Genomic DNA, 27191 nt, shown 5'->3' on the forward strand with positions numbered 1-27191 from the left:
CAAATGGACGTAAAATAAAATTCCTAGATTCATGACCGAAGCCAGTGGATCGCACTCTACTCCCCAAAGCAAAAAGGACAGCATCCATGACAGATCAAAACGCAGAAACGTGGAAACAAAACAAGATGGTGAAATGCTTCAACGACGACGAGCGACTCCGACCCATATCAAGGAGAAGGCGCACCAGCTGCGCCGGGATCGACCGTGCCACCTCCACTGCCACCCACCTCCTCGTCCTTGGCATTATCGGCTCCTTGGGATCCGCCGCTCGCGGCGCCCGGCTTCACCTGAATGCCGTCTTCTCCTTTGGATTCCAGAGCTCGGTCCATTCGCGACACGGGACGGAGGTAGCGTCGAGCAAAGACTTGACCCACGTAGCAGGCGGCCGCCACCAAGACGGCGATCACCGTGAGCACGATGAAGACGGGCGCAAAAGAGCCGCTCTTGGAGCCGGAGCCGGAGCCATGCCGAGCTGCGATGTACTGTGGGTAGACGATCGTAGGCTGCTTCAGGGATGACATCTGTCCGCCACTCGCTCGCTGCCTTCTCTGGAGTACTCGGAAGAGTGGGGGGTAGGCAAAGAGTGTTGGTCTACCGGTGTGCTTCTTTGAGTGAGACCAAGGCAAAGAATAGATGTCCAAGCTAAAGAATCGATTCTTGCAGAAAGTCGCCATCTTACGCACTTCGAAGCAAGCGGAACGCTGCTGTGATACGTGTGATATCGCTGTTTACGTTCGTACGAACTCATTTTATACGGTGAAGCAATCATTGATTTCTCTTTGTCCTCTTCCCATCATCTGAGAGCAGCTAATGAGGCTTCAGTACGACGCACCAACTTCTGCTGCTTTGGAAATTAAATATTAATTCAACGGATTTATTTTATTAATTTCAAATTTTTCATTATACTGTTTCTATAATAATAATAATAATAATAATAATAATAATAATAATAATAATAATAATGATGATGATGATGATGATGGCCAATACTGGGCTGGAGTCAATGATAAATGGGCTTTCTCGTTTGACTTTATGATCCTTTAATCATCGTATGACACGTAACCAGCAACTCGATTCATTTGCTTGCATGTTTTCCCGCTCTTTAATATGAAACATGAAGGATAGAACAGCACATTAAGTTGACATATCAACTACTTAGGACACATCAATTCTTCCAAGTGACTCAATGTCGTCTCCTAAAAGTGCATCCGTATCCTCCCCATGCACAATTCTTGAAGCAAGAATCTCCACTGTCCCTTTTTCTTGAAGACAAAGCTGCAGGTGAATCCCATATTTACCTCCGGATAGCCTCCTCTCATGGTCTCACTATGCTTAACTTCCTCCGTCTTGCTTCCAAGCATCGGCGAGCCTCTCTCACCAACTCTTCCTTCCTTAACCTACTGATGCCACAAACCCTTCACCTTACACCTCTATATATGTATATATATACACACACGTAAGAATCCATCAACCTCACGACACAAACCATCATTGAAGACGAGGAACACACAGAGGAAAGAAGACGATGGGTTGTTTCCATGCTTCCATTGTCATCGTGCTCCTGGGCTTTCTCATGTTTGTTTCGGTACCGACAGAAGCTGCCACAAAGAAGTACCAGTTTGATGTGAGTAGTGCTTCTGCTTCCACGACGTTACAGATCTCATCTTTCTCTGTCCCATGTCCATGGTTTCTGCTACTTCAGGTCGTCGTGAGCAACGTGAGCAGGCTCTGCCATGCGAAGCCGGTCGTCACCGTCAACGGGCGGCTCCCCGGGCCTACCATCTACGCCCGGGAAGGAGATCGGCTGATCGTTAACGTCACCAACTACGCGCAGTACAACATGACCATCCACTGGTACATGACTCGAACACATCACACGCTGATTCCAAGATCTAAACATGCACGGTCATGGTGGGCAGGCACGGGGTGAAGCAGCTCCGAAATGGGTGGGCGGACGGGCCGGCTTACGTTACACAGTGCCCCATTCGCAGTGGCGGCAGCTACACCTACCACTTTAACGTGACCGGCCAGAGAGGGACGCTGTGGTGGCACGCTCACATCCTCTGGTTGCGCGCCACCGTGCACGGCGCCATCGTGATCATGCCCGAGCAAGGAGTTCCGTACCCCTTCCCTCAGCCCTACCAAGAAACCGAACTGATCTTAGGTGAGTCGTGGAGAACAGACGCCGAGCGATGATGGGTCGCAGTTGCAGAGAGATTCAACATTTGAGCTTGTGGATTTGTAGGAGAATGGTGGAACGCCGATGTGGAAAAGGTGGAGCAGCAAGGAAACTTACTTGGATTGCCTCCCAACACTTCGGATGCTCATACCATCAATGGGAAGCCAGGGCCTCTCTTCCCATGCCCGGAGAAGCGTAAGAGATCACATTCCTCTGCTTTCACCGACAGAGAAGCACTTGCTGAGCATGATGATGATGTTCCAGATACCTACGCCCTGGAAGTCGAATCGGGCAAGACATACCTCCTCAGGATCATCAACGCTGCCCTCAATGACGACCTCTTCTTCGCGATCGCCGGGCACAGCATGACGGTGGTGGAGATCGACGCAGTTTACTGCAAGCCATTCAACACCAGCGCCCTGGTCATTGCACCAGGTCAAACGACCAACGTCCTCGTTCGAGCCGACCAAGCTCCCGGCAGGTACTTCATGGCGACCAGGTCTTTCATGGACATCCCCATTCCCGTCGACAACAAGACCGCGACGGCGATCCTGCAGTACAGGGGAGTCCCCACGACCGTCGTCCCCGTCATGCCACAGCTGCCTGCGCCAAACGATACCTCGTTCGTCGCCAGCTTCGGCGACCAGCTCAGGAGCCTGAACTCGCCACGATATCCTGCAAGCGTGCCCCTCGACGTCGATCGACGTCTCTTCTACACCATCGGACTCGGGGTGAATCCGTGTCCCACTTGTTTGAACGGCACCAGGCTCACGGCGTCGTTGAACAACATCACTTTCGTGTTGCCCCAAGTCGCGCTGCTCCAAGCGCATTACTACGACATGAAGGGAGTGTTTAGGTTGGACTTCCCCGACAAGCCTCCCACCTCGTTCAATTACACCGGCACGCCCCTCACGGCGAACCTCGGCACATCGCTGGGAACCAGGCTCAGCAGGATCGCCTTCAACTCCACCGTCGAACTGGTGCTGCAAGACACCAACCTCCTCATGGTCGAATCGCACCCCTTCCACCTCCATGGCTACAACTTCTTCGTCGTCGGAACCGGGATCGGAAACTTCGACCCCGCCAAGGACCCGGAAACCTTCAACTTGATCGACCCGCCGGAGAGGAACACGGTCGGAGTTCCCACGGGAGGTTGGAGTGCAATCCGATTCAGAGCTGACAATCCAGGTTAGGTTCATGCTTCCTTTACATCATCATCGTCATCACCATTCTTTCTTGCAGCGATTTGAGCTGGGATTGAGTTCGGCACATGCTGAAGAAGCTTGTCTGGTCGCAGGGGTTTGGTTCATGCACTGTCATCTGGAAGTCCACACGAGCTGGGGGCTAAAGATGGCTTTCGTCGTGGAGAACGGAGACGGGCCGGAGGAGTCGATCCTACCTCCGCCGATGGATCTTCCACCATGCTAATTTGATGGAGGAGGAGGGGCTTGATTGATTGCATGCTTTGCTTGCTGGCGGGTTTTGGTGTCCTGCGAGTGTCGCAGGTGTTTGTGGATGATGTCGTGCTAAGAATGGCCAGTCATCTTCCAGTTGATGTGATGTAAGATTTGTATGAATAAAAAGTGCCCTACAAAAAGGCTCAGGGGATGCTTCTGTGTGTACCTTTTTCTGCATGTCGTCTTCAAGATTCACCCATTGCAAACACAAGCAGCACTGATTTGTATGGCTTATCAACAAACAGCTGAGGTGTGAATCGTTGGAAAAAAAATCTAAAATTTTATGTCTGAAGGTCTTCTTCGTTCACATGTTCATGCATGTATCTAAATATTTTTTTTGGTTGTATCTTCATTCCCATATTGATGCATATATCTAAATATTCTTTTGATTGTATCTTGGGATGAATTTATGATCAATATTTGCACGAAAAAGGTTCGGAATATGCCTTAGGACAGTGAATCATTTTTGTCTTAATTATAATTTTGTTAAGTTCTTGATCAGAATATATTTAGCATAATTCAATTCTGTCGCTCTGATCTTGAGCAGATTCATGATCACGGGGAACCAGGCCACATCACCGTCACTTCCAGAGACAAAAAAGGAGAAGAGATTTAAGGGGGGAAGACACATCAAACATTGAAGCCGTATATACCTACTACGACTCCACACAGTGCACATCCTTCTTGAAGGAAGACAACTTTCCAGTGTGTGAGAGTAGATAACCATTCCCATTGATCATTAATGCTCATTCCTTTGGATAGAAAGCTAGCGTCAACCAATGATCACTTCTCGTTTCAGATTATGATGTTTTATTAGGCGAAGGATTAGGATCTGTCTCCTCTCCTCCGAGTGCAAGCGTACAAACAAAAAGCAATCCCTAAAACATATAGAAACGAAGGCCATAGACTGGGAGAATCTTACTGGCCATGAACTGTGATGCACCTGATAGTGATGAATGCCAGCCAGCAGCATATCGAGATGATTGCTTGCGCCATCACTTCTTTCCTGTTGTTAGGCAGGCAGAGGAGTGATCTCCACTGCCCACCAAACTCCTCCTCGGACGTCCCCATCGATCACGCGGCCACATCACGTCGAACATGGCATGACCATTGCTTCTGCTGCGCCCCTCTTCCCACGTAAAATCACTGTTCATGCAACAGCCGAGGTCGACTGCAAACAGAGGCGACGAAGACATGGGCCAGCTCGTGGCCGAAAGGTAGCCGCCGTCCAACCTCGTGGGCAAAGGGGTGATGTGATGTCAGGAGAGGCACCCCAGACAATGTTTGCATTATAAAATATATATAATTTCAAGGATGAATTTTTTGAATTTCTTTTCTTTTGATATATCATTTTCCTCTAATACCGTAAATAATCCATAGGGTGTGATGTGAATTTAAAGAAGAGAAAAAAAAAATTAAATCTGAAAAATGGATGTAATTCATTATATAACTAATTTTTATAATAATGAAAGAAGACGATAAGAATAGACTTAACATTATAAAAAAAAAAATAATTAATGAATGAGAGGTTCTTGTGCTTGTGGATGGTGTGCTATCAAAAGGGAATTAATGGAAACAGTGCATGATGGCAAGCAGCTATCAGCATTTAACTAAATCAATTGCATATATGAGATTGACGGGCCAACCAAATCAAACAATGAATATTTTATTATAATAGCAGTCAGCTATCTGTGATAATAAAAATTGATAATATTTTACATTTGTATGTACTTCAAATCAAATAAACCGCTTTTTTTTGTAATTAAAAAATAATTAGTCTGAGTTTTATGAATGGACATTTATGATAGTCATATATGTATGAATATACATTTTTTTATTTATTGAAAAAATATATATTTATATGAACCTATTGTGTTACGATCTGAATCAAAATCAAAATCAAAATTAGAACCAATCGATGATTTTATAGTTTCAAACCGAATTAAAACTAGCCGGATAGTTTGTTCTTTGTCCCTGCCTTGAAACTGTAGCAGACGATTCAAATTTGATTTAGAACCGAGTTAAAAATTAAATATATAATATTGATAATAAACAAATAAAAATAATAATAACTCTAAAATTAGAACAAGAATTAATGACTCTCGATCAAAATTAAAAATCGTTTAGAATTAGTTCGATTTCGATTCTATATTTTATGAAATTAAAATTGATGGTTTCGAAACTGCGATTGGACTTTTGTGATTTTCACGTGATACATTTCTTTTATATATATATATATATATATTCTTTATAGATTATATGAAATTCTAATAAAAGAATGTAGACGAGGCATCCACCGTGAGCATCAATGTCTGTCATCATCACATCAATCCAAGCGTCATACACATCCCCGTAAGCGTACAACCAACAGAACGAGCTCCACCAAACCCATTGGTGGGTACAGGGGGGACCCAAAGTTGCTGCGGTCGTCACAAGATCGGGTCGAAAAGGAACGTCCCGCGAGCCTCCTCTTCGAAATTTGCGTGCGTAACTATACGCACGTGAAGCGTTAAGTCGACGATTATTGTTCTTAAATCACCGAAAAATAATTCGAATATGTGAAATGTACCCAATTAGTTCACGTAACTTTCTTTTTTTTGGTTGTTGCGGGGTTGGGGAGGTTAACGGAAATGACGTGTCATTTTAGGGTGGGACCCAGTGGGTTTAATGGTTTCTTTGGGTTGAGATCTGACATCAACGCCAATTACCATTACAGGATGCGGTCCAAAGCAGTCCCCCTCTCCGTCCTCTTAAAAGCATAAAAAGCCAAAGACAGCAAAAGCCTGGCGCCGCTGCTGACTGCCGCCCAGTCGTCACTCCCATCGACCCCCCAGCTCACTCCATTTCCAGCTTCCTCCTCTGCCCCCCATCCCATCACCAGTGCTCACCACATCATCACATGTCTCTCTCTCTCCTCTCTCTCTCTCTCTCTCTCTTGTTTGGGATGGTCGGAGCCGAACGGGAGAGAATGAGGAAGAGGAGACTGCGATGAAGCCCTAAATCCAGACGCTTCTCCTTCTTGGTCCCGTGCTCTCTCTCTCTCTCTCTCTCTCTGCGCGCGCGTGTGTGTGTGTTCTTCCATGGAGGGATCTCGGAGCCGACGACGGGGTGGGGCAGGACTAGGAGGGGGCGCCGCGGTCTCCAAGAAGGGCGCAGCGGGGGACTCCGCCTACGCCGACGTGTTCGGCGGGCCACCGAGGTTCGCGTACCCCTACGCCACGCGGCTGGACGACTACGCCGAGATCTTCGGCGACCTCGCCAGCACGTGCTCCATCCCGTTCCTCGACATCCCGCCGGCCGTGGACGGCTGCGACCGCGGCGCCGGGTTCGACTACTCCGAGGTCTTCGGGGGACTTGACTGCGGAGAGTTGGCGGCTCCGTACGAGGAGTTGTTTGTGGCGCCGAAGAGGGAGGAGGCCCTGACTACGAACGGGAGGTACGGGTTTGAAGGTCCCCCACTGCTCCTCTTTCGTTTGTTGCGGTGGTAGTTCTCTGAGATGATCACTTGATGCTGACCCCAAAATGTTCCCTTCTTTATGCGTTTTGCTTGTACAGATCTACCAATCTTCGTTGCCAAATGGTGAATGAGCTTAGTTTTATTACTATAGAGGCCTCTGGAGCCAATATTTTTTGTTCTGTCTGTGCTTCTAGTTTAATTCATGCTGTAGGTGGATGCTTGGGTTTAATTCCCTTCTAAGGATCCGTATCCATTTCTCTTGATGGAATAAACTGTTCAAGAGGGAAGAAAAAGTATTTAGTAACGAAATCAATTTCTTTGATGGTTTAGGGCAATTCCTTCAAGAGTTTGGTAAGCTGCTGGCACCATGGTGTTCAAAGAACGCTGATATATGCATATTTTCCTCTTGCATTGTTGGTATCATGATGAATTTACTATATATCGGTCTTGCTAATAAAAAATAAATGGCATTCATGCATGAATTAGATTATTTGTGCAGCTTCCAACAGTTTATTTTAGTGGTAGTATGTTCAAGTTTGCAAATTCGTTTCTATGTTGGTAACTGGAAAAGAATTCTGGTTCTTGGATCTACTTATCAATTATTTTAGCAAAAACAAATTGGCACTTCAATCCTACGGCCCAAGTATTAATGCTTTATGATTAAGGCACAGGGTTGAATGGGTATGTTTTGCCAAACATCTGGAGGAACACTTTTAGTGCATTCTAAGTGAGGAGTTGGCTCCGGATTTTGTGTTACCTGTAAGTTTTTTTTTCTATGTTCATGAATGCAAGTGGCTTTAGGAGGTTCTTGTGACTGGATAGTAATTTTCCTGAAATATTGATCATTCAAAACCAATCTTGATGTATGCTAAAATTGCACAGTAAGGACATTGTGATTTGATCTCCTCAAGGAACTTGATGTAGCGATTTTTTTTTATAAAAATATTGGAATACAAGTTGTGTCATTTTGCTAATAGGGGTTCAGACTCTTCTGTCCTTTAATTTAGTCTCTGCTGGTTCGGATGTAAAAGAATGTATGGTGAATATCTCTGTTTGCATAAATTGGTTAGTCCTATGGATACCAAGATATGATCATTAAACATTTTTCTTCTTGATTTCATTCATCAAAAAGGACTCTGGAGGAAGCAACCTGCAACCAGCAGGAAATGGAAGAATTCAAATTCCCCCCAAGACATTCAAACGGAGATCATATGGCTTGTCAAGAAGGCGATGTGCCCTCCTCAAATTCCAACCCGTCAGATAGTGTCTCCATGCAGTTCAATGTGTTATACAACAAAACTATCCAAGAAAGTAAAGAGGGTGTGATGAATGGAAAAATGCATACGACTCAACTTCATGATGATCCTGAATTGAGCTCTGTTATTGACACGGGCAAACCCTTCCGGATTTTTGGAGATGATGGTCCCCGTAGCATGTTAAATGATGGAATAGATGATGGGAAACACCAAAATAAAAGTCAAGCCATGTTTTCTTGTAACAATTCAAGGAGTTCAGAGAATTACTCGAGAGCTGATCAGAGACACTCTACCAATAAGTATCCTGTTTTGGAAAATGGTCATGCAAATGCAAGTTATCATTCACTCTCTCTGAGCAGTTCCATATCAAGTGGGGATGTATGGTCCTCTGATATCACGTATCTGACTGTCTCGGACATCAATCTTCGAACACAACCAGTGCGAGTGCCACCACCATCAAGGCCACCTCCTAGATTATTTGGTAAGCAAGGACATCCTAAACCAAGGATATCATCAAGTCCCAAAATTGGTGTGGAAGGAGCAAGTTTAGCTAAACCAGTTGCCAACGAAGAATACTTCCATGTTCATCAAGAGGACGTGAAGGACAGCTCTTCTAGTTTCTTTGATGTGGAGGTCGATGCTAGCTCAGCAGCTGCAGCTTCTGCTGCTGCTATGAAAGAAGCAATGGAGCTAGCTCAAGCAAAACTAAGAAGTGCAAAGGAGTTGATGGAGAAAAAACGTGATAACCTTCAGAACAGCAAGAAGCTGGATCACCATGAAAGCATAAAACATAAAGAACGAAAACTGGGTCAACCTTTCACAGGACAAAAAGGTCTTGAGAACATGCTAGTTGCTTTGGAGACAAAAAATGTCATGGGTGCTGCAAAACAGACTCCACTTTATGAAGAGAACAAAGAAGATGTTGTATTAACCGAAGAGGATGGACACACTAGACTAGGATCATCTAAACTACATGGTAAATCAGCAGATAAAGCTGAGAAATGGAATACAAATAAAGAATTCTATGAACTGGTAAACAGTGAGAAATACAAAATGACTGAAGAGGTTACTGACAGGGAAGGTTCCATGAAGAAAACAAATATAATGACAATGGTCTGTGAAGTAAAACAGAATGAGAGTGAAAAAGATGCACTGGCCTTTGAGATTGAAAGCAATAAGAAATTGAGAAAAGATAATGTAGCTCAGGTGGCTTGTGGAAGTGAAGACAATGCTAAACCAGAAGCTCATAATCCTTATGTGGAAGAAGTTGATCTACCCGAGGTTCACAATCTCCATGATCGAGAAGTGATTAAAACACTGCATGCAGGTGAGTCTTCTTTATTTGCAGGGAGTGAAAAGAAAGTGGAACCTTCAGACAACAGTAAGCTTCACTATAGTTGTGATGACAAAGGAGTAAAAGGCAAATTGGAGGCTTCTGTAGAAGCTCTTGAAGGTGAAAACTCTTTTAGGTTTGTGGAGATTAATGGGAGCAAAGAGGAGAAAGGGAAGTCAGAAGCTGCTAAACCTCAAGGTGGAAAATACGAGAAGGAAATCAATATTGATAACATTGATCCTGAACCTAGTAAAGGTGGGGAAAAGTTGATAGCAGCCAGTGTAACTGATGCACAAGAAGAATCAAATATTCATGTGCCTCATGGATCGTGTATATTGACAGGGGAGACGGAAAATGGAACTAGTAAGTGCACAGATTCCAAAAAAAGGAGAGAAGGAATGCAATGTGTTGCTGAGATTGTGAGTCAATTGGAGGGCACGATAATAGTGCATGAGCCAGAAAACAGGGAGGGACTGCATGTTAAACAACCGTCACACTTATCAACCGAAAATGAACTAAAAATTAAAGTAGATCAAGAAGCTGGATATCTTGAAGAAGATTCAAAGAAATGGAAATCAACAGTAGGAGCAGCAACATGCAAAGAAGAAGAGAAGTTGATAAAAGCAACAAAAGGTGACTGCTGGCAAGATTGCAATGGAAATAAGGCAAATGCAGGCCAACCTGAACTCCAGCAAAGGGACAAAAAAGAAAATGCAACTCCAGAGTCATGCAATTTGGAAAACTCTAAGGGCCAGAAAATATATGGAAGAGATCTACGAGACAGTGGAAATGAAGATATTATAGAAATTCAAGTTGAGCCTCATTTTATGAATAAAGTTATGTCTATGAATGCAATTCCAGTGATCTGTATAAGGCCTCTTAGCATGACTTCAGATGTCCAACCAGCCAATTTATCAGAGAAGGGAGATAATGTATCATATTTGTCTCTAGTTGCTATGGAGAGTCAACCTGTGGCTTCTCAAGACATTATTTTGGATATCAAGGAAAGGGAAGAACAACAAGAAAAAGTTGAGGAGGAAAGCGAACAGATGGAACATACAAGAAAATTAGAAGAAGAACAAGAGAAGGAAAGAATTCAAGAAGAAGATAAAAAAAGGTTATTGGAAGAGGCAAAAGAGATGGAAAGAAAATTAGAAGAGGAGAAAGTAAGAGCAAGATTATTGGAAGAAGCAAATAACAAGGATAGAAGATTGAAAGAGGAGAAAGAACGAACAAAGTTGTTAGAGGAAGCTAAGGAGAGGGAAAGAAAATTGGAAGAAGAGAAGGAGCAAGCAAAGTTATTAGAGGAAGCAAAAGAGAGGCAAAGAAAATTGGAAGAAGAGAAGGAGCGAGCAAGGTTATTAGAAGAGGAAAAAGAGAGGGAGAGGAAAATAGAAGAGGAGCGGACAAGAGTACTTAAAGAAGCAAATGAGAGGGAAAGAAAATTAGAAGAAGAGAAGAAGAGGATGAGGTTATTAGAAGAAGCAAAAGAGAAGGAACGAAAATTAGAGGAGGAGAGAACAAAAATATTAGAAGAAGCAAAAGAAAGGGAAAGGAAATTAGAAGAAGAGAAAGAGAGAGCAAGGTTATTGGAAGAAGAGAAAGAGAGGGAAAGAGAAAGAGAAAAGGACAGACTCGCTGTGGAAAGAGCAACACGTGAAGCACATGATAGGGCATTCACAGATGCCAGAGAAAGGGCAGAAAGAATTGCTGCAGAGAGGGTTACTTCTGAGGCTTGGCAAAGAGCACATACTCGAGAAAAGGCAGAGAAGGCCACTTCTGAAGCTCTTGAAAAATCATTAACTGAGAAGGCTGCCAGAGAAGCTAGATTAAGGGCTGAGCGTGCTGCAGTTGAGCGAGCCACTGCAGAAGCTCGTGAGCGTGCTGTAGAAAGAGCGCTTGCTGAAAAGGCCGCTGCAGATGCCAGAGAACGTGCTGAGAGATGTAATGCCACTTCTAGGGACAGAACAAGGAAAGAAAATGTGACAGAAGAGCATTTAAGGGCCAGGGACAAGGTATATGAAAAAGGCTCAAATCTAATTTTTAATTAAGCACAATGCTGGTCAACTAAATGTTTATCCCTTTTCTAAATTCGAAATTCTGTTCTTTCATTCTGATCATGGATGATTAATTAATGATTTATATGCAGGATGCCACACAGGATTCACATTTTCGAAGTACTGGTTCTAGTTACCAAGCAAATTCAGATTCTGATGACCAAGGTACTAATCATTTTGGTGAAGCGTCAATTTGTTATTGTCAATTGTCATTAGTTTGCACTTTTGACCTTTTATATTTGTTCAACTGAATCTCTAATCTACTTTGATTAATAATTTGAAGCAGGTGCAGGTGAATCAGCTTTAAGGTGTAAAGCTAGACTGGAGAGGCATAATAGAATAGCTGAACGTGCAGTATGTCCACTTTTTGGCTCCACATGCATTTTATTATCTGTAGAGCAAGTTTGGACCTGAAAATTTTATTGTCAGTCTTCTGAAAATTTGCCATTTGTGCTTCCAGGCGAAGGCTCTTGCAGAAAAGAACATGCGGGACATTCTTGCACAAAGAGAGCAAGCAGAAAGAAATGTAAAATCGTCATAGTCGACAAAATGTAGTAAGGTTGTAGATTTGTCTTTTCTCAATTGACAAACTTCAATCAAACTGTGGTTGCAGAGGTTAGCAGAGTATCTGGATGCTGACATTAAGAGATGGTCCAGTGGAAAAGAAGGAAATTTACGTGCGCTGCTATCGACACTGCAGTATGTATGTATAAATATTAGACCTCAGTTTGTATATCATCCGCATCAATTGCTCATTTGTTTTCTAAATGTGTCTTCAAATGCATTTTGATGAAGTGATGTAGATATCATTTAGAAATATTTTAAGTGACTGTTTCTCCTTGCTGAAATACCAACCTCTATTATTGTCCAAGACTGTTTTATATGCTCTTACGGAAGTTGCTTAAGCTGAAGACTGTAATTCTGGACCTTCATTAACTGTATTTTTCAAATTTTGAGGAACTTTGTTTAATTTTCTCTTTTTGCTATCACTTCTTTTGACTTTAATTATCTGGATCTTTTTAGTTCTTAACATATATGAAGTTTGGCATGCAGATGAACTGATGCTTGGTAAGTGGTCATGTTAGCATTCTCTAATTCTTTTTATATCTCATAAATTTCCAATAGTGAGGGACTTATTTGATTTTCAGTGGGAACTCTTTGCCAATTCTGCTTTTGGACATTTTGTACATTATGTGCTCATATGTATGTTTCTTGATAAATATATATTAGATATCATGTAATGCCTGAAGATTCCATATATTAACATAAGCTGTCTTCTATTTTTCATAAAATATAATTCATATTTCATTTATCACTACAAAACTTTCTTCTCAAATTTTATTTTTCACGTGTATGGGTGGCGAGACTACATATGTCAAGCGTTTCTTGGCAATAAAACTCTCCAGGTGTTTCACTTGAGATTTCATGTTTGCAGATACTCAGCCCTGAGAGTGGTTGGCAGCCTATTCCACTGACAGATGTTATTACAGCTTCTGCAGTAAAGAAGGCATACAGGAAGGCTACTCTCTGCGTTCATCCTGATAAATTGCAGCAAAGAGGTGCCAACATTCAACAAAAGTATGTTTGTGAGAAGGTTTTTGATCTCCTTAAGGTGAGCTACTTATTTTATTGAATTTCTTGAGAAAGTGGATCATTTTGATCAATGCTGACACACTGCAACAGTAGAAGTTACATTTTTTTTTATTTAACCAAACATTTTAGTGGCGAAGGGAACTGAGTAGCTGATAAACAAATTTGTTTGTGATAGAGCATATGTAACCATATTTGAAGTTAAGCTAAGGTTTTACTCCAGTACATTGTTGCTAGAATTTATTCCCCACATATTTTCTACTTGGTACATTGTTCTGTAGACTCTTGGAAACTAATAAGAAAGATTGATTCCTGCCTACATAATGTTGGATACTTGTGGAGCATTCATCATGAATCAACACTGTATTTTCTTGTATCTGATTGAATTTGAGATAAACTCCCCCAAAACTTATGGACATATTACTATCTTGGCACAGGAAGCTTGGAACAGATTCAACTCCGAAGAACGATAGTGGTTGAAAAGAATGTTGTAGCAGCATTTGTCTTTCGAGCTTTCAGTGGTTGTAAAGAAAAGATGCACTGCAGGTTTTGGTGGGAGAACTCAGTTCTGTAACACATCATCATCGTCAACATACTTTAGCATTTATGTAGATGTGAAATTTGCTGGAGTGCCCTTCAAAATGCTAAATCTGTTCTCAACCAGACAATTCAATGTTGTGAAGCACTTTGTCGGTGGCTTCCATTCGGTGCATGTTTTTACTAGAACATTGAATGCATCAAATTGATAGGGTGCTGAACCGAACCCAACATCCTAAAATGGTCCCACCCGATCCCAACCCCTGTCGTGAACCGGACGGTGCTGATATGACGCGACAATCGAGTCACGTTCCGTTGCTAGCAACTAAAGCTAGTTAGTTAACGCAACACAGCCCTTTCTGCGCGAGCAACCCTTTCAAATCGCATCGGTTCCAACGGCGGCCGTTTCCAAGGACACCCTTTCGTCTCCTCCGATGACTCCACTCCCTCTTCCGTAACAGTCATACCAGATGGCTACCGTCTCATCAATCCTTTTCTCTTCCCTCGGTACACAACACAACACCAATAACACCTTCCCAGTACCCACATCCTCTGATACTATCTCTCTTTCCCTTCCCATGGAAGAAACATCTCCAAAATAATCCTTTTGAGTTCTCTCTGTAACAAGTCTGCCCCCTTCTTCAGGTCCTCCCTCACCCTCACCGCTCAAAGGCTGGCCATCCCACATCTACACCGAAGAACCCTATGCAGGACCCCTTTCGCTTCCCTAGTAACAAAAAGTCTCAGAGGCCTTTCGAGCAGCTACGAATGAAGCCTTTGATCATGATGACTTCTTCTCAAAAGAAGAGGAATCGGAATGGTTATCATCACTTTACACAAAAAAAGATGGCTCCAAATCAAGAATATATACTATACAGGTTAGTACCAACCCTCTTTTCTTTGCATTAAATTATATAAATATAAATGAAAGAAAAATTGGATCTAAATCTAAATGTCCCTTTTCGAGACTCTAGCAGCAATTTGAACACTTAATTCCTATTTGTTTATCAATTTTTCTCAAAATTTATATCATGCTGAATATTGTAGTATGGAACTATAGAGGTGCTAACAAAAAAAAAAAAAAAAAAAAAATCCAGTTGTGAACAAATCAATTATCTAATCCATTTTCATTCGATCCACAATTTTGCTCTGTTGGAAACCCATATGCAGGAGGATGCTGGCATAGAACGAATCAAACGTTTTGGGAAGGTGATTCCTTTCTTGCCCAAGGTAGATCGAGAGGGATCTTGGTGGCTTGGAGAGTACATCTCATAAAAAAATAATTTTTGTGAGTATATCTTCTTAAGCCCTTCACTTTATTACTCGATATTTCTTTCTTGTGCTTTGTCTTCTTGGAATTAGAATTTTTTTGGCTCTATATTCGCATTGTGTAAGAATCGGTTTGGTGATTCTCGAATTTCTGCACGTCTTGATTAGGTCTTAGCCAATGATTTCTAGCTTTCTTTCTGAAGATATTACTATCTGACATCTTCCTCGCATTGCTTCGTACCATTCTTCTTCATTAATCTCTTTTGGTCATTCCTTTAGATCCAGATTCAACAAATCTCGAATGTTTAAATTTAAACTCTATTGGCTTCATTATCCCTGACATCTTTCATGTAATCAATAATTCCTCAAATAAACATCCCAATCATTCCAACTCTTTGTTGAAAACTTACTTAACTTTAACATGATCTCCGTAAATGGAGCAGATAACAAATCGATAGTATTGAATATAATCTTCAGACCACCACTAACGATATAGCAGCTCTTGAACTTAAAGGAGAACCTTGATGATTCACTTACTTAATCTCAGATCCCTTTGCAATCAAGTTGCTACCTTTAACCGTCAGATTCACCGAAAATGGTGGACTTGATCTAATTGGCTTGAGCAAGGTGATAAAAACATGAGATATTTTCACAATTCTGCTCGTATTAGAAAACAACTGAACTTTGTGAATCCTTCTCATCCAACTTGAAGACGGCCATATCACCAATGCCTACCAACTTTATCGGACAACATTTTTTTACTTGGTATATTAATCTTTGGAGCTTTTACAGTTCACTTGATTTCGAACAATGGTCAAATTGCCCTCCCCTCTCTCAAATCTAAACCTACACAATTTCAATGACCTAATTAAAGACATCTCGTGTTCTGAAATTTTCACTATCCTTGATTCCATGGGCCAAGCCAAGAGCCTGGGCCCGGATGGTTTCATGGTATAATTTTACTCTGTTCATCATGGTCTATTCTTTAAGATTTCATTTAGTAGGCTTTGCTTTTAAAGATCTTCTTTCACACACATTCGACCATCCCACACAGTTGGGTTAAGATTATTTTGATCTTTATTCCTAAAAAGCTCAACCCCTCAACAATTTTAGATTACAAGCCAATTGTGTATTGTAATATTATTTACAGACTTTTTTTCTTCTAAAGTTATTTCTAACCGATATAAACATCTTATCCCGAATCTAATTAATCATGAGCAATCTGCTTTCTTATGTGACAAAAGCATTCATGACAACATTGCCATCTTAGTTCATTCTATGGGTAAAAATCTTTTAATCTTGATTAAATTAATTAATCATGAGCAATCTGCTTTCCTATGTGACAAAAGCATTCATGACAACATTGCCATCTTAGTTCATTCTATGGGTAAAAATATTTTAATCTTGATTAAATTAAATCTTCGAAAAGCTTTTGATTCAATTTCCTGGACTGCCATCCATCGAGTGCTCAATCGAATGAACTTTCCTACAGAAATGATAGGTTGGATAATGGTTTGTGAAACCTCCTCAAATTACTCTTGTTCCTACATCTAATATGGTGATCCTCTCTCACCATATCTTTTTGTACTCACACAACAAAGTCTCTCTTCACTTCACCATTCTATTTCCACTAAAAATCCATCTGCTTTTAATATCAAAAGAGTTAATGATAAATCCTGCTCTACCTTATCTAAAATCCTAGACTTAGACACTGATCTCACTGAACTTTCTGTCAATATTTTTAAATCTGAAATTTACTACCCAAAACATTGCCCCGTTAACACCCGTCGTCATCAGATTACTCGACTTTTGGGTATCAAGAAAGGAAAATGACGAATACCTTATCTGGGAACTTTTGTTTCTCATTGTCTATCTGCTCAAACCAATCTAAGAAAAATTGATTGGCAAAATCACCTCTAGAATTTAAAGCTAGCAATCAAACAAAATCTCTCAAGCCATACTTATTAACTTGGTACTCAATTCAATATCTCTTCACACAATGATTAACACTCGGCTCACAGAAACTTCTATCAATAAAATCCATTCTCTTTCTAAAGTTTCTTATGGGAAGGCATTGAATCCCCAAAATCCTTAGGAGGTCTCGGACTTAGGGATCTCTCTACCGTAAAATCTTCCCTAGTAACCAAACGTATCATTCCTATTCTTAACAAGGATCAAAATCTTTGGACCAAAATCCTAATGGCTAAATATGATACTACTACTACTACTACTACTACTGATATTTGGCAAGATCCATGGATCTCAAACATACCACTATCCAAATGGTCTATTTTTTTAAACATTAACGCCACTGATCGATTCTCTAATGATTGGAACATTCCCCTTCTTATCTAACTCTTCCATGGTTGGAAGGCTATCTCAATGTTCTTCCTCAAATTCAAAATTTTCTACAAAGATTTCTATGGAAAGCGGACTATCTACCTCACATTGGCTTTCTAATATCATACACTGTTCATAATCTTGGCCCAAAGAGCCAAGCGACTTGGAGAAGTCATGATCTAACCATTTGAAAGCATTTTTTGCTACATCCTTTTGGATGCTAGGGAAGAACAAAAATGAGTTTCTATTCAACATCCATCGATCTTCCCCTTTAATTATAAGACGTAATATCTAAGCTGATAGCATATAAGATTTTCCTAATTGTACGAGGAAATCTCTTTACTTCGTTGAGGGAAATTCTCCCTCAATACATAACTTTTTTCATAATATGTATCTTTGTTGATAGTCTTCGGGAGTAGATGCATAGATAGTTCTGGAAGACAGTGATACCTCCAAGGCATCATCGACTACATTAACGCAAACTACGTCCACGACATCGTTGTTGGTACCTCCAATAGAAATGCACTGACGAAGTGTGAACCAGCTTTCTTGCTGGACTAGCTTCCCCGCCAGACCCGCTTCCTCGTCGGACCCGCTTCCCCATTCGCTAGTCCCATCTCTGCTCGGCCGGTCTCTACCGGTGCAAACGTGGAAGAGAAAGGCCCCATCCAAAGCGAGGAGATCAAGAAGAGCGAGGAAGAGGAAGGGCAACTTCCATCCATCGCTTCGTCCCTTATCCTTGTCTCTCACTCTTCTTGCCTCCTCCCCCTCTTTTCTTCTTTCTGCTACCACTACCTAGAGAAAAGAAAGAAAGCTAATTTAACACACCAGATGGCTCGCTCTCTCTCAGGTGCTGTTGCTCTCGTGGCATCTCTCTCCGACAACATCACCCTCTTTGTCGACTGCAAATTTCTTCCCCTAATCACTATAGATTTCTGCCCCTAATTACTACATATTTCTTTACCTAATCACTGTAGATTTCTCCTCCTCCAACATCATTGAAGCTTCCTCCTCTAGCATCACTGTAGCTTCCTCGAGCATCGCTGCAGCCTCTACCTCAGCAGTAGCCGTAGCCACCAGCAGCAACCGTAGCAGCAGCAGCAACCGCAACAGTAGTAGCCATCACCAACAACCGCAGCAGTAATAGTAGCCACCAACATGTCACGGACAAAATTCTAAACAAGATATTTGATGTAATGCTTATGTATGTCCGTGTCTTTTGGTATGTTCATACTTTGACTAGCATGTAGAGGGACAGCTGAAGGCTTATTAGTCCCATTTTAGTTCGGTCTGTAATGGATCATTTTTACCTTTTGTTGTGCAACTATTCAGAGCTTGGAAAGTTTGTTTGTAATTTGCATTGTCTATGAAGTGTTTTCAGAAATATTTACTTGTGGATCCCGAATGAGGCATTTTCTCTAATCCGTTCTCTCTTTTGTGGGTCCTAAGGGACATGGGAGGCTTCGGGGAGGCTGACCTTTGCGGATGGACACGCAAAGGTGTCGCACGACTTAGGCAAAACCAGCTAAGTCCGTGACATATGGTATCAAAGCGGGACAAGCACTTATAGAAACACTTAGCATGCAAATGTGGGGGACCTAGCGAGGCTGCGTTGAGGGCAGTCAGCACACGCACGACCGTTTGGAGGAAAACGGGCATGGAGATGTAGGGAAAAGGAGTCGCTCGGAGGAGCGGGCATCTGACATTGGCATTCAGAGGAATGGCCAACCCTTTGCGCAAGAGGCACCACGAGAACAGACAAGCTTGGAAGAATGCGGAGCGTACAAAGGTTGGGATGGTTGAGTTTGAGCTACGGCTCAACGTTGACAACTATACTTCATGGTGCTCAAGACAAACGAGGCGCTTGGTAAAGGATGAGACCATGCAAGGTGGAATGAGTTGCTCAATGACCAAAAGAGTTATGCAAAGCTCACAGAGGTGAGGGAAATTGCTAACTCGAAGAATTTGGTACTCATGCATAGGCTTGTATGCGGACGATGGAATGTTCGTAGCTATCCCAAGGCGATCGAAACTCGGCGCTATGGAGCATTGAAACTTTCTCTTTGGCATGTGAAGGATACGTCCGTAGGAGGCTGAAGTGTGCAACGAGTTCAGCAATTGATAGGCCTTGAGTGGTGTATTGGGGACTGTATTGATGTGGAGTCGCAATCTAGCAAGTGCGTTTGCAGGAGGTAGAACAATGCATAGTTTGTTCATCAGATCGGAGTAGTCCAAGGGGATGGTGGTCTCCGAAACGAAGAGAGATGTTGCTCCAATGGGACAGTTATCCAGGAGGGATAAGTCCCGGCTCTCCAGAGGGAGAATCATGAGGGATAGACCTCACAAGTTGAGGAAGAGTACCTCAACAAACAACAACTCCATGAAGCTCAATGGACTGAGTAAGCGGCGAGGAGTCGTCGCATGATCTCGCTTGAGAGAATGCATTGGTAGATGCATTGCGAGATCAAGTGGGGGAGCGACCCAAAGCAACTTAAATGAAGGCACATGATCGAAGCAACTGGAGAGTTGGACTGCTCCAGAGCTCATATTCGCTTAAGGGAGCCCGACAAGTCAGAGGACAAGGTCGAGTAAGCGAATGTTGCTACCAAGGAAGCTAAGGAGAACAGAATCGGTGCAAACCCTACAACGTGATGGCTGAGGCCATGCATGGGAGTTGCAGTCTGTCTTTCCATCGACCAAACGGACTACTTTGAGAACACAGAGGTGTTGAAGCAGGGGGTCGAAAGGGGCGAGGAAGCGACGACGAGTCCAGAGGGACTTAGCTACCCAAAATCAAGCATCAGTTAGAATGAAGGTGGACTCAGAGGAGTGCCACGGAGACATATCTATTGATCGTGAAGAAAAGAGATGCAGATGCGAGGCGACGGATAGTAGGGCCATGGGCATGACAGCGCCATGGTACCGTAGAGGCGGGACTTCCGTGAAAGTCATTGATCCCTTTCTCTCATGGAGGGAGAGCGCTTGGTCGTGAAAGGGGCCGAGGAGGTGGAGCATATAGAGGCAATCTCTAGGTACCGAGACAAGGCTGAAGGGCAGAGGCCGAGGAACTTTGTAAGACCGATGTCAATGAGTTTCTCATCAAGATAGCCGAAAGTGAAAGACTTCGGGTCATGTAAGAGTGCATAACCAAGGAACGAAGCAGGCAGTATGCGGTGCTGTACCTTTGCTACTCAGTGGAGTAGGCGGCAGGGTTGATGGAGAAGACGGTACAATCTCAGAGGCGACCAAACCTATGAGAAAATTACTCCAAGTTGGGGTGAAAACTTCCTGCATTTCAAAAGTTCGATGACATTGAGAAGGTGAATCACAGTAACTAACTCAATGCAAGGAGTGCAAACACTTCAAGTGCTTCAGAAGTGTGAACAAAGAGCAGGCGAAGGCTAGTAACCAGCTCAATGCATGGAGTACAACCTGGAGGAGGCGGGCGAAGTCAAGTAACCTTTGCCTTCTCAACCCTTAAGAGAATGGGCGAAACCGAGTACCCCAATTCTCTTATCTATCCAGTAGAGGAGCTTTGCACAAGTTCAAAGACCCTTCGAAGATAATGGAAGACAATAGTTGTCAAATCCTCTCCAATGGTGATCAGTGCTACTGAGAGTAGATTGTTCGTTTCATTTCCCAACGTAATGCCAATCGAAAGCGAAAGTGATGCGAACCTATTTGGATGTGATAACTAAGTGAAATAAGAGTCAATGAGCAAATTTTGTGGAGGAAGGACCCAAAACTTCAGAAGTTTGTGAGACGATGCTTGTTAAAGCTCCAACAAGCATCCACCCAATTCAAGCTGCATGAGGCATTTGAGAGACTAGCATAGTAAAGATAGTCTTTTCCTTCATCTAGGGGATCCGCAGGAATCAACAAGGATTAACATAACTCAGCCAACCCCACACCAGAGTTAGAGTCATTGGTGAGTTGAAGCAGCATAGCGGATCAAAGGTTTGACTACTCAAAAATAGCAACGAAGAGCAGCTGGGAGCCAAGAAGCGCATTGTAGCTGGAGCAGAAGATTGAAGACTTAGCAAAGGCGAGGAGTTGCAATGTCAACAAAGGCTTCAACGAGGACGTCGAAGGAATAAGTGGGGGAGAATGTCACGGACAAAATTCTAAACAAGATGTTTGATATAATGCTTATATATGTCCGTGTCTTTTAGTATGTTCATACTTTGACTAGCATGTAGAGGGACAACCGAAGGCTTATTAGTCTCATTTTAGTTTGGTTTGTAATGGATCATTTTTACCCTTTGTTGTGCAATTGTTCAGAGCTTGTAAAGTCTATTTATAATTTATATTGTTTATGAAGTGTTTTCAGAAATGTTTACTTGTGGATCCCGAATGAGGCATTTTCTCTAACCCGTTATCTCTTTTGTGGGTCCTAAGGGACATGGGAGGCTTCGGGGAGGCTGACTTTTGCGGACGGACACGCAAGGGTGCCGCACGACTTAGGCAAAACCAGCTAAGTCCGTGACAAGCAGCAACAATCTGCTCTTGCTCTTCCCACAAGCAAGAGATCCCTCGAGCCTCCTCCCTCTCTCCTTTTTTGTAAAGATCACTCTTAAAAAAAAAAAAAACATAAAAAATAACAGTAAAAAAAAAAGCGAAAAAAAAATGTCTGGGATGTCTTTCTTATCTTCTTATGATATTCCAGTTACTATTTCTGCAGAGACTCATAGTACTTCTCCTATAGGGCTTATCTCCATCAATGTTGTTATGCTTATCTCCATCAGGGTGGCAACTATGCATCTTGGCGGACTCAATTTTCTAATCTCTTATTTGGATATGACTTGCTCGGTTATATTGATGGCTCATTCAGTTATCCGCCAGCCGTGATCAACATCCTCAGAGAACCCAGTTCAGTACCAAATCTGACTCACAAATTGTGGCTGCGTTAAGATCTATCCTCCAAGCTATTCAAGCCTCAGTTGCTGGATCCGTTGCTCCATTGATATCCTCATGTGGGACTACTATCGAAGCATGGTCTAAGCTGTAAACTACCTTGGTAAATCATTCGCTTACTTGCAAGCTCAGTCTTCTGTCCAAGCTAATAGTGATAAAATAAGAGGGAAGTACTATCATTGATTATCTACAAAATATCAAAGTTATCATTGATGATTTAGCTTTGATAGGTTATTCCCTATGTGATGATGAGATCATCATCCATACCCTTAATGGTCTCGGAGACGATTACAAGGAGTTGACAGCTACAATTTGGGCACGCAACACGCTAGTATCATTTAAAGAAATCTATGATAAGTTGACTGATTATGAGACGTATTTGAAGCGTGAGGATAAACTGCTCAAACTGACTATCACAGCTCAAGTCAGTCACAAGTCTAAGAGAAAGAGCACTACGTACCCTTCGAATATCTCCAAAGGTTTGACCAATACACATCTTGATTCTATGGATTCCATGCGAAACCCCCCTTATCATCCTAATCATAACTTCTCGCAAAGTGGAAACTCCAATAATCATCCATCTTGGCAGGGTCGTCTGCTAGCTGTGTGATAAAATCAGACACTCTGTTAAAGTTTGTCAGTCTCGACCCCGCCTCCCTACTCTGTGACAAATCTTCTAACTACTCTGACGACTAGCCAACCCAACTAGATTGTCGACTCTAGCACCTCCCATCACATCACTGTTGATCTTCAGAATTTGTCTCTTTACAACACCTATGGCGGCGATAAAGGACTTCTTAAAGATATCATCATAGGTGACGGTAAATGACTTCCTATAACTCATACTAGTTATACAACGCTTACTTCTGATACTACCACATTTACACTCGATGATGTTTTATGTGCTCCTCATATTAAACGCAACCTCATTTCTATTTCTTAATTTTGCAAATATAACAATACTTCAATTGAATTCTTTCTTGATTCCTTTCTTGTTAAAGACTTGAGCATGTGGGCATCCTTGGTCCAGGGCCCGAATAGAGGCAATATTTATGAATGGCCATCAGCTCCACAAATAAGCTAGCCTACTGTTCATTCTTTCGTTACGACCCTAGTTGATGTATGACATCGTCGTCTTGGTCATCTCTCTTATTCATCAGAAATTACTTTTTCGTTACTCTTTCCTATTTTTAAATCACATAGTTCTATAATGCATTGTGATGCAAATCTAAGTAATAAAAGTATCAACAACCATTTGGCTCATCTTCCATTTCCTCATCTAAATCATTTGAAATTATTTATACATATATTCGGGGCCCTGCCCCAATCTTGTCTTTTGATACATTCAGATTTTATGTCATTTTTTCATATCATTTCACTAAGTACACATGGTTCTATCATCTTCACCATAAATTTGACATTTCGACCATCTTTCTCACTTTTCGAAAGTTGGTCGAAAACCACTTTCAGTCTATAATCAAAACGGTTTACTTTGATGGTGGTGGTGAATATCAAGCCCTGGCATCCTATCTCTCAGCTTGTGGTATCCAACACCTCAAGTCTCTCCCATATACTCTTCAACTTGTTGGCTCCGTCAAACGCAAACATCAGCATATATAGAAACTGGCTTCACACTTTTCTATTAGGCCTCCATGCCTTCAAACTTTTGGACAACATCATTTCAAACTGTCATCTACCTTATTAATAGAATGCATACGTCAGTCCTACAATACCAGTCCCCCATTTGACACTATTTCATAAAACCCTAAACCTTCGTAAACTCAGAGTATTCGATTGTCTATGTTATCCATGGTTACGTCCCTATACCTCTCATAAGTTAACATCACGATCTAATCCTTATGTTTTTATAGGTTACTCTCTTGAACATAATGCTTTCCGTTAATATAATCTCCACACTCACAAAGTCTTTATATCATGTCGTATTGAGTCTATCTTTTCTTTCCAAACTCATATCAATCCTACCATGTGGACCACTTCATTGACCATTCCTCACTGGCGTATACCTCCGATCCAACCGGACGAGCCTCCCATGACATCGTCTAGTTCCTCCCCTCATGATCCACACTATATCACTCCTAAAGTTCAACAATTACCCATTCCCTCCATTCCTACTCCACTTCTTTCTTCTTCATATATTGGGGCAATTAGTTCAGAAACACAATCGTTATCTTTACCTTCTTCTCGGTCAAGTGATACTGACGTACCTCCACCTGACCCAGCCCGTGTCAATGACTCTCAACCACTTATTCCAATAATACAACCTCATGATCCCGTAGTCTCCAACCATCCTATGACCACACGGTCTAAGAGTAGTATTTTCAAACCACGTCAAGTCCTTGACCTCTATGCTATCATGGATTCCTCATCCACCACCGTTGAACTCACCACCTTCACTCGAGCCCAAAAATCTTCGTATTGGCGTACCGCCATATGTGAGGAATATAATGCCCTCCTCTATAACTCAACATGGGATCTAGTACCCTTTCATCATATACAAAAATCATCAGGTGTAAGTGGGCCTTTCGAATTAAGCGAAACCCAAATGGCTTTATTGCCCGATATAGGGCACGCCTCGTCGCCAAAGGGTTTCATCAAAGACCTGGAGTTGATTTCACTGAGACATTTAGTCCCATTGTCAAGCCGACTATAATTCGATTTATCCTGAGTTTGGCCACCACTAAGGGCTGGCAATTACGATAATTAGATGTTAATAATGCCTTTTTATATGGGACTCTAACTGAAGTTATTTTTATATAATAACCTCCTGGTTTCACTCATCCTCAATACCCAGGCATGTTTGCAAACTGCGAAAAGCTATTTATGGACTTCGTTAGGCTCCAAGAGTTTGGTACACAGAACTTGGCTTTTTTCTGACTTCAGTTGGCTTTCTCAATTCCAAATCTGATTCCTCGTTATTTCTACGATAACATCGTGGGGACACAATATATATTCTGGTATATGTGGATGACATCATTGTCACAGGCAATAATCCCGTAGCAATCCAAGCTTTTATTAAATAGTTGGTAGATCGATTCTCGCTTAAATATCTAGGACCTTTGAACTACTTTCTGAGCGTAGAAGCTACATTCACTTCCTCCGGTCTCTTTCTCTCACAAAAAAAATACATTCAAGATTTATTATAAAAAATAAACATGCATGACATAAATGCGGTTACAACTCCTCTCTCTACTAGTGGGTCTCTCAAATTATTTAATGGAACTCCTATTGCGGAGCCCACTCAATACCGATAAGTCGTTGGCTCCTTACAGTACTTAGCTCTCACCCGTCCAGACATCTCCTTTGCAGTCAATAAATTATCACAATTTATACAAAGGCCGTCTACTATGCATTGGTCTGCGGTCAAACGAGTCTTACGATATCTTAAGGGGACCCTCAATCATGGTCTCTTTCTTCATAAACACTCTCCATTTCATCTTCATGCCTTTGCTGATATGTCGATTGGGCAAACAACATTGATGATCGAATATCCACATCGGGATATATTATTTTCCTTAGCGCTAGTCCAATCAGTTGGAGTTCTAAGAAGCAAAAGACAATTACACGGTCTACAACTGAAGCTGAATACCGTGTCATCGCCACTATCACTGTAGAACTCAATTGGGTCACAAATATGCTTAAGGAACTCAACATTAGTTCCTCTCCTTCAATATATTGTGATAATGTCGGAATTACCTATTTGTGCGTTAATTCGGTGTTCCACTCTCGCATGAAGCATATTGCTGTCGACTTCCACTTTGTGTGAGATCAAGTTATCTGTCGTCAACTTCATGTTTCTCATATACATACGGCTGATCAATTAATTGACTCACTCACGAAGCTTCTCGCTCGTAAACTATTTGTATTGTATCGATCTAAAATTAGTATCCTTAATTGGAGCACCATCTTGCGAAGGTATGATAACAAATAAGATTTCTAAGAAAATCTCTTTATTCTGTTGAGAAATTTTTTTTCTTTTAATCTATATAAATAGGGAGTGAACAACTTAAATAGCACGTTGAGTTGGAGGCCTCCATTAATAGCCTTCTCGCATTTCGAATTGACGCTGTCTTTGGATTTTCCTTGAGGCAAGATCAAGGTACTGCGTGAGAGAAGGTGATGTGTCCTCTCGCATGGCTTTTTGGGTGCTACGACGGCAACTTGCTCTCTGTCCTACCTGCTGCTTCTGCTGTGTCATTTTTACCAGGGGATCTGATGCTCTCTCAGTGTGCTCTCCACGTGGAAATCATGCCTTGGTAGGTCAAACTTATCACGATCAGTCATAAAAGTAGCAGAAGAAAGCATCACCATGTAGTTCCATCCCATTCATATCTTTTCCGCACTAGTTTATCTTATCATATTACCGTATCGCTTTGTCTGGAAGCCTTTCTTTTTACCCTTTGCTTGTTTAGTTTGCTTTACTCTTTTTTACCTCATCTAAGAGGCTGTCAATTACAAGAAATAATTATATGAAATATATGAAAGATATTGAGCGGTTTGTCTAAACACACTCAGTATTTAAAATTTTTTCAATCAGTGCATCTCATTTTATTTTTTTCAAAAATAATATCCCTATTTTAGGAAATATCTAAATAATTCCTTAAAATTGTTTTTTGGTTGTTACTATATTTTTGACTTGTTATAACTACCACAATTAAAACGTACTCACAGGTATTATAAATAATTCAAATGGATTCTTAAAAAAAATACTGTATATGTTATTGAAAAAAAGAGTCAAATAAGAATATTGTAACACTTTAAAATTGGTAAAAAATAAATAATTT

At 41.8% G+C, this 27191-nt stretch overlaps 2 protein-coding genes and 1 long non-coding RNA gene across 5 annotated transcripts; all 3 read left to right on the forward strand.

The window, feature by feature from the left end:
• The first annotated feature begins 1471 nt into the window (after positions 1 to 1471).
• On the forward strand, positions 1472 to 3787 carry LOC135632652 (laccase-11-like). The gene is made up of 6 exons (XM_065141295.1): positions 1472 to 1624; positions 1703 to 1854; positions 1920 to 2164; positions 2246 to 2374; positions 2444 to 3367; positions 3477 to 3787. The coding sequence occupies exons 1-6, from the start codon at positions 1526 to 1528 to the stop codon at positions 3605 to 3607; spliced, it is 1680 nt and encodes a 559-aa protein (XP_064997367.1). The 5' UTR covers positions 1472 to 1525; the 3' UTR covers positions 3608 to 3787.
• Positions 3788 to 6415: 2628 nt separating this feature from the next.
• Positions 6416 to 14041, forward strand: LOC103978366 (auxilin-like protein 1). Of its 3 annotated transcripts, none has more exons than XM_009394136.3 (8): positions 6417 to 7072; positions 8226 to 11697; positions 11832 to 11904; positions 12023 to 12093; positions 12200 to 12265; positions 12353 to 12442; positions 13175 to 13351; positions 13767 to 14041. In XM_009394136.3, the coding sequence occupies exons 1-8, from the start codon at positions 6717 to 6719 to the stop codon at positions 13800 to 13802; spliced, it is 4341 nt and encodes a 1446-aa protein (XP_009392411.2). In that variant the 5' UTR covers positions 6417 to 6716; the 3' UTR covers positions 13803 to 14041. The 3 variants fall into 3 exon arrangements, with proteins under 3 accessions (XP_018679395.2, XP_009392411.2, XP_009392412.2); XM_009394137.3 differs by having other exon boundaries at positions 12026 to 12093; XM_018823850.2 differs by lacking the exon at positions 13767 to 14041 and having other exon boundaries at positions 6416 to 7072; positions 12353 to 12438; positions 13175 to 13350.
• A 204-nt stretch (positions 14042 to 14245) lies between these two features.
• Positions 14246 to 26811, forward strand: LOC135633552 (uncharacterized). The gene is made up of 3 exons (XR_010495054.1): positions 14246 to 14744; positions 15037 to 15154; positions 26501 to 26811. It is a non-coding gene; the product is annotated as an uncharacterized LOC135633552 (long non-coding RNA).
• The last annotated feature ends 380 nt before the right edge of the window (positions 26812 to 27191 follow it).

Source organism: Musa acuminata, chromosome BXJ3-3, assembly GCF_036884655.1.
Source record: "Musa acuminata AAA Group cultivar baxijiao chromosome BXJ3-3, Cavendish_Baxijiao_AAA, whole genome shotgun sequence".
Classification (NCBI taxonomy): Eukaryota; Viridiplantae; Streptophyta; class Magnoliopsida; order Zingiberales; family Musaceae; genus Musa; species Musa acuminata.